The sequence below is a fragment of the Mytilus trossulus genome, chromosome 9 (assembly GCF_036588685.1).
Source record: "Mytilus trossulus isolate FHL-02 chromosome 9, PNRI_Mtr1.1.1.hap1, whole genome shotgun sequence".
Lineage (NCBI taxonomy): Eukaryota > Metazoa > Mollusca > Bivalvia > Mytilida > Mytilidae > Mytilus > Mytilus trossulus.
Window position 1 is genome coordinate 18,917,004 of NC_086381.1, and position 8,206 is coordinate 18,925,209.

At 30.3% G+C, this 8,206-nt stretch overlaps 1 protein-coding gene across 1 annotated transcript in view; it reads left to right on the top strand.

The window, feature by feature from the left end:
• The window catches only part of LOC134685251 (zinc finger and BTB domain-containing protein 17-like), a 140,838-nt gene extending 135,103 nt beyond the window's left edge, over positions 1–5,735 (top strand). Inside the window, exon 5 of the mRNA XM_063544833.1 lies at positions 5,482–5,735. Within this exon, the coding sequence (XP_063400903.1) occupies positions 5,482–5,639 (158 nt within the window). The 3' untranslated portion in view covers positions 5,640–5,735. The remainder of the gene's footprint in view (positions 1–5,481) is intronic.
• Positions 5,736–8,206: the final 2,471 nt, after the last annotated feature.

Below are 8,206 nucleotides of genomic sequence, written 5' to 3' on the forward strand. Positions count from 1 at the left end.
GAAATTTTAAAATCAACATTATATGGGTCAAAACGTTTCCCCAATAAAAAAAAAACAGATTATGCCGCTAATTGTTTAAGGTTAAATCCACATTTTAATAATACATTTTGAAGTGCTAATCAAATATATTTGCTGTATTTACATTCCCATAAGATATGCAATGAGTTTTCTTTAGTTTCAGAGCAAAAGTACTCAATTCTGTTTCTGTTAAACCACATTTATAAAGAAAAGAGTATGTATACAATTCTATGTAATAACTTGAACTGAAATTTTTGAAGTTTAGTGTTCTTTTTTGCTTGAAATGCCATCGAGTAAATTTTTCCCTAATCATCAATTTTAAAACACATCGTTGTAAATATAATGGAATTTGATGCGACTATCATAAAAGTGAGAGGTTTAGCTAGCTTTAAAACCAAGGTCTAATCTACCATTTTCTGTATAAGAAATTGCCTGTATCAATTCAGAAATACGACAGTTGTTATCCATTCGGTTAATGTGTTTGAGCTTTTGATTTTTCCATTTGATTAGGGAATTTCCTTTTTGAATTTTCCTCAGTGTTTTTATTATTTGACTTCTTTCGTAAGTTGTATGGGCGACTTTATGATTTGGTTGACCGTTATGATGTATGTGTCTCAGTTGACCACAAGTATTTATGTTGAACTTGTCGTTACCACAAGCAGGTCCATCTTTTCTTTAATGTGACACTACTAATTGTGCTTAATTATCATTACTTACAGTGAGTACCACGTTGTAATAAATGAATGTGAGCGTTTATATCCAGCTATATTGCTTTGAACCGCATAAATAGGTAATATACTTGAAAACAAGAAATGCAATAAATAATAAACCATATTTTTGATAAAAGGATTAAAATTAGTTAAACGTTTGTTCTTGTCGGAAACATGCAGTTTACAATTTTTGTTTCTGGGAAATATTTAATGACATTTTCCGGTTTATTCCTCTTTCCTTTTTACAATGTCAAAATCAGATTCATTAATGACAAATGATCAGGAAAATCATATAAACAAAAAAAAACATATCTTATTATTTAAAAATTTAAAAAAGAAATTCATCAAAATAAATTTGTTTTTTTTCTATTTTTGTAAAAAAAAAAAAGAAACCTTTATAGTAAGATTATTGTTATGAAAATTACAATTTTCTCATCTGAAAACTATTAATTACCAGCGTCTAAATAAGTAAAAATCAAAAAGCCAATCAGTTTGCGGTAGAGAAATATTGTCCATGTACTTGCACATACAAATGACAAAAAAAAAACAGGCATTGTAGGGAGACAAATATCTTAGTTGAATGTTTTTTTTATCAATAATATATTATTTTCCATGACGAACGGCAATGATATACTGTTTAGGGGATTTTTATTGTAAACTTGAAACGTGATGATGATTTGATGAAAATAAAAGATTGTACTAGAAACAAAATTGTTATGCAGATATAATAACTTACTGATCACACATGTTGCTTAATTAAGCTTCTGAATACCATTGTACATTTTATGATTTAATAACATTTATGCCACAAGATGCACCATTTTTTTTCCTCAATGGAAAACTAAATTATTATTTAGAATTGAATATTTAACATTTTAAATTTAATTTCAGCTCAACAAAACAAATCAAGATTCAAAACCTTCTTCAACAAATGGAAAGCTTCATTATTTCTTCTCAATAAGCCAATGGTATCGCTGAAAGAGTTCAACAATACCGACCTTTTAAAGGGCTATGGTAAGTCTTTATTTACAACAAGTATTTCAACCTTGCTTTACCAATCAATGTTTGACAAACAAAAGACCACAATTATCATTGTTATTATAAACATATTATTTTTCTAATCAAGGATTTCTTACGGATATCATATATAATTCATAATTAATATTGGAATAAAGAGTTTTTGTGAAAGGTTCGAGATTTGAATCAAAATTGATATGGTCGCATATGCCATGTTTTATTTTATTAATTGTAACAAAGTAAGATTTTGCCAAACTATTCTTATATCTTGTTTTACTGGTATTTTTTATGTAAACGGTTTTTAGTTAGTTTTGATAACGGTTTTATCTTTTAGTTATTATTTTTATATGTTTCCGGCAAATTTTCTTTAAGTCTGTGGCATAACTCGTCATTCTTATATTTATACAATTTAGATTATATTATAGGTCCCCCATCTACTGGTATGATCAGCATTGATAGACGCTGGAGTTTTGAACAGTTAGAGAAAGTTCTTATAGCTTGCTATCCGAATCATCCACTTAAACTAGTTGGTTTCCAGTATGCAAAGTGCAAACAAGGGGCTCAACGACAACTTGAAATTATTCGTCCATTATCTGTGCATCATCTGCAACTAGAAATCCGTAGAGGGAAAGTATACATAATACCAAACCGAGAAATACCTTATGTAAAGGTAATTACATTTAATCCTTATTCAACTAAATAACTTATTTATTCAAAAAAGTTGTGCCAAAACATAATTACCTGGCAGAGATATTTTATATAGGGAGTAGTAGTATAGTAGTCTAACTGCCGAATCACAAGTTCTAATACAGTTACCACTAACAAATTCAGCTATCAATACTAACACACCTGTTAATATACTATGTAATTGAATGAAACAAAGAATTGGCACAGTATGGATCTGGTTAAACTCTCTTAAAATGATACAGAAACTGTTATTTTTTAAACAGTTTGTAGAGCAGTTCTTCTGACACCATTGGAACAGTTTCTTACAAAAGCTGTTCTACTCTAACACGAGTTCTTACCAAGAACGGTTTTGGACACTTCTAGACTATCATAAGCTATTGTGACCTTTTCCCCTAGATCAGAACTGTTCTGAGAATTAGGCTCGTATACAGTGAAATGTTTGATGACTTTAATTTGCTAACATCTTTCATCTTATCAATAATAATTGACGATGAATTACTCATCTTACTACTTCCCATATGTAACGGTAAAGTTCCATTGATTGATGTATATTCGTGGATACCAATTTTCGATAGAAAAAATATATATACTTTCTTTGATTTTTCGAATTCTATAGTACATATGCATTTTGGTGTGAATTTGAATTTGAACACGAAATCCACAGTTATTGGTTATCCACGATAAATTAAGAGATCACAGTTTTTTCGCACATGTTATTATTGTGTGTGTGTTTAATGTCAGTGCATCATAAATATTTGGAGGCTTGTTGTAAATATTGCACTTAGATATGTTGCAATACTATCAGGTTGCACTATTAAATATATATAGATGGATTGAAGTCAAATTAAAATCGATAAACTACTTTTTTTCTATAGGAAACAAGATTCTTTTTAAAGAAAACGACAGTTTCCTAATCAAACGAAGTTTTAAAAATCATATCCTTAGTTTATTCTGTGTGATTTTGACGTGAATTTTTCAAACAATAAACATTTGTTTATTGTTTCCTGGATATGCAGAAACTAAGATTTGTATAATAAAGAACATTGCATGTCCTCTAGCTTGCACCGGTTGTGTTATTTAGATTTTTCAATCTACTGTAAGCTTTCAGATTATTACATCCGTGAACAATTATTGTCAAATTCTGCAAGTGCAAGTTTGAATAGCATCTGTAGCGTTTGAAATTTTCTAGTTTATCGTAGAGATCAAAAACATAAATTTATTATGCAATCAACAAACCTTTATACAAATAACAGGTACAAAAATAAATGTTTGCTTAATTCCTACCTGTACAAATATAGTCTCCTGTTACCCTGCTTCCATGTTGAACAAACGGTAAGGGGAATGTAAGGTGGATTTTTCTCTTTGCTTGCATTTTGGAATCCTCTTCTCGGTCCGCGTTTAAACTATATCGGTTTCTTTTAAAAACAAAATAGATTTTGATTTTAAACATATTTTATTCATTAAGATATGAAAAGGATTGAGCAAAAAACAAAATAGAGACAATGATATAGATTTTAACAACTATGGTTTCAAGTGTTGGGTCAAAAAATATATAAAATCTTTTTATACTCGCCACGAAACAGATGAAAGGCTCGGCGAGCCGGGTTTGTCGTTCTGTTTTATAGCTCATACAATACATGTTATATTTCCGACAATGTACATATATTGGATATGTTTACAGCCGTTCTTAGAAGCAATTGTTATGAAAACAATTTAAAACATTGTACTTGAATGAATAAATGAAATCAAACGGTTTAAATGATATTTTCAGGTTTTTCATCAATTATTCTGTGTTTTACTAAAATTTTAAACGGCGTAAAATTATTAAATACTAGTTTAAAAACTAACATTCCATTGCTAAAACATTTTTTTATTTCGATTTTAAAGCTAGGACAATACTTTTAACCATGTCATATTATAATATTTAAACTTTTAATATGTCCGATTTCACTAGGAAACCAACATTTTGACTCTGTCGTGGCTACATTATTAATACGGGGAACATAGCTTTTATTCTTTATATGATATCGTAAAAGATTTATCAGAAGCTGAAAGAATGATTTAGCTATTCTTTCAGATTAATTCGAATGGTGAAGTCCGAATCATTCCATCGAAATGTTTACGAATGCCAACACAGGCTGGTTAAACGTTATTGAATATCTGTGTCACAGATATACACAAATATGGATAATTGTTGTATTAACACTCCCATTTTATTTCCACCGAATGAGACTTTTCACCTGTTTGCACTTGCCTGAGTTACATGGCGGGTGCAACATGCGGAACAGAAACTGGTTCCCCTTTCAGAGTGCATGAATTCGCCAAATGCAGTGTTGATGTGTCGTGTTGGTCAATCTTTAGCGGTTTATTTTGTAGTTTTTCTTGAACTTATTTTCGTTTTATGTTGGTTAGCCTTTGCTTTGACGTTGTGAGTTTTTCTTCGACTTAAGAGTTTTTGATATGTCTCCTAGATATTATCCTACTCTTTTTGATAAGCCGAGTATTAATGATAATTTTTATATGCTTTTATGTGTATGGTGTCGGTAGTGTGAAAGTTAGAAAAATACACAACCGCATATTCTGGTTCGACTTATATTGTAATTTGCAGACTTGTTTTTTCTCTTCTATTTTTTATGTGATTTAAGTGTTCTCTTTAGGCAAACAAATCATCCTGCAAACGATTTTTGCTGAGATTTTTTTTTAAGGCAAACTTGCAACAGTTCTTTTTTGCTTCAGTTTACCAATGTTGGATTGAGTTATATTTGGTTATTAGAACGTTATTATGGTTCCATAGAGATTGATATGAACCAATTTAAAAACAAAAAGTTTTATGTCCTATTTTGAATAATATGAATTCAGATACATTTGTAATCCATTGAAAACAATGCACAGTATAGGCACATAATCATTTCGATAATTAGATAAGACGTATGTTTGAAACTTCTAGAGAAGAATATAGTTTAAAAGAAATGGAAGTTTAGAAATGTTTTGATTTGTTTTATTGATTAATAATAATTTTATTTTTATGACCATTTTTCATTTATTTCAGGTAAACGAAGAAGAAAACCGTGGCCCAACAGAGAAATAAAAGATGATATTGAACTCCTGTCGTTGGAATATTCGAAACAAGCAAAGAAAGACACAGTCCCAACTGAACCGGATATTGTAAAAAATTTAGAGGGCATGTTTGGAAAATATCTTCTGTGACTTTGAATTATTTTAAAGTAATGGTCTGCCTTTCGTACGGTTTATATAATCCGTAGCATCTAAAATACAAATAAAGTTTCACAATATATGGCAGTTTTACATTTTATGAAACGATTCTAGAATGTTAAAAATAATCAAATGAAGAACTATATTTTCAGTTTTTGGGAAATAATATATATGTATATGACTAAATGTAACTGTAGTCATATGGTAAAAATGTATGTTTATAATTTTGACTTGAAATAAAAAAAAAAAAAGGTTTTATATGTATCTTTTATCTTTTCATTGATCAAATTAAATAGATTGCCAATTGAGATAAAATAAAAAAAAGCACTGAAAATCTGAACTGCATGTTCATTGGCCTTTCTTTATCTCGTAACCCTATCAGGACTATTTTTTTTATAATATTGTAGTCCCTTATGTAACTCATGGAATATGAATTCATAAATGAGTATTGATAGACGTAGAAATGAGACATGAACAATGAAAGCGCTTTGACAATGTCAGTTTATAAAAATAACATCTATAGATATAAGCCAAACATCGACTATCTGAATACCTTGAACACTTATCACGAATATAGTTATGTTATAAGCATCTCCTACTATCCACACATTACCTACTATATGATTAAAAGTAGTATCAAGTTAAAACGATGACAAAACATTAAAAAATTCCGATGAACAAAGTAGACAATTTATATTAATGAATCTGAAACATCAGTGGCAAAAACATATACTTTTAAAAGAGAATCTTGGGAACTGATTTGAGAAACCATAATTTAAATCCAAATAAAGATTTTCACCGGAGAATGCATGTTCCAAATCAGAAATATGACAGTTGTTTTCGATCGTTCTGTTGGTTGGTATAGTCTACAGTTTGACTTCTCCCATATTGAATTTACCTTGAAGTTCGTTATTATTGATAATACGTTTTTACATGAGGTTATTGTAACGTTTTCTAGTTATTTACATATTGATGACTTATTTTGAATAGTTAACTGTAGTCAATTTGTGTCAAATAAATAAATATTCAGGTCAAGAATATGATAATGTGACATATCGATCGTCCAACTGTTTATATAATTCTGCTTAGCTCTTTATAAAATGAATACCACGGCTTTGTAAAGTCAAATACGTTTACCTGGCCTAAGAAACTTTGACTCGGAGAAGTCACCTACGATATAATATATGAACAGACGTTGGTAAATTTGACCCGAACTTACAAAAGCATCTTCCGGTTAGCTGGCAAAACAAAGGAAACAGTTAGTTGTTTATAGCATGCAAACTACGCAAATACAACCTGACCCATCGATTATCCGGTTGCATATCTTTCATTGTTATATATCAGAAGTTCTATACAATATGAAGCCTTTTTGAACTCGGTGCTCACTCGACAAAATGTTTCACATTGTGATTTTAAGCTGATAATTTACTATATCAATATGCATGCAACGTTATTATCGGTACACAAATGGAGAACTGTCTTTGTACTAGACCTACATTATAAGCCTAATTTATAACTTTTTTAATTCTCAAGGTAAAATCGAGTATGGAAGTTGGGAATGTGTCAAAGAGACAACAACCCAACCATAGACCAGAAAACAGCAGAATTCCACCAATGTGTCTCTAATGCAGCAAGAAACTCCCACACCCAGAAGATTTCTTCATCTGTCCCCTAAACAAATATTTTACTAGTTCAGTGATACTGGATGTCAAGTGTCACGTGATACTAAACTCCGAGTTATACACAAGAAACTAAATTTAAAATCATACAAGACTATCAAAGACCAGAGGCTCCTGACTTGGGACAGGCGCAAAAATGCGGCGGGCTAAAACATATTTTTTTGAGATCTCAACCCTCCACATATACCTCTAGCCAATGTAGAAAAAAAACAAACGCATAACAATACGCATAGTAAACTTGAGTTTAAGGTAACGAAAGAAACTAATGACAACAATACATAAATTAAACAAAGACTACTAGCAGTTATTGACATACCAGCTCCAGACTTCAATTAAACTGATTGAAATATTATGAATTTAATTTATAAATATGTCTTCATCATATGCATATCAAGCACAATTCCTCCCGTTAGGAGTTTAGTATTGTATCATCTTAAAATATATAAGAGGAACATAACCTGCGTCGGTCAATAACTGGTTTTATAATAAATCTGTTTAATTCCGTTGCAAAGACCCTATAAGTGAATCAATATTGAAGCCAAAATATGCAATATTTAATGACCTGAGAACAGTATCGTAACTATATGCGTTTAAAGGTTTTGGTAACTTGTGATGTGAATACTGACATTTTTATGCTTTGTAAAGAATATAACCATAAGAGTTACCATGCATGTGACTCATACTATGGAAATTGAAGATTAAACAGCGAATTTATTTGAATTTCTCCTCTCCCAATTTATATATTCCGCCATAACTGTTTGGTAAACGGTGACATACAACTTTGTTTCTGTGCGTATATATGTAGGAGAACCCTTTTTAAAATGGTACTGGATAAATCATTCGTGGTTTTAGGATCGATACTATTATATAAGATATGTACAA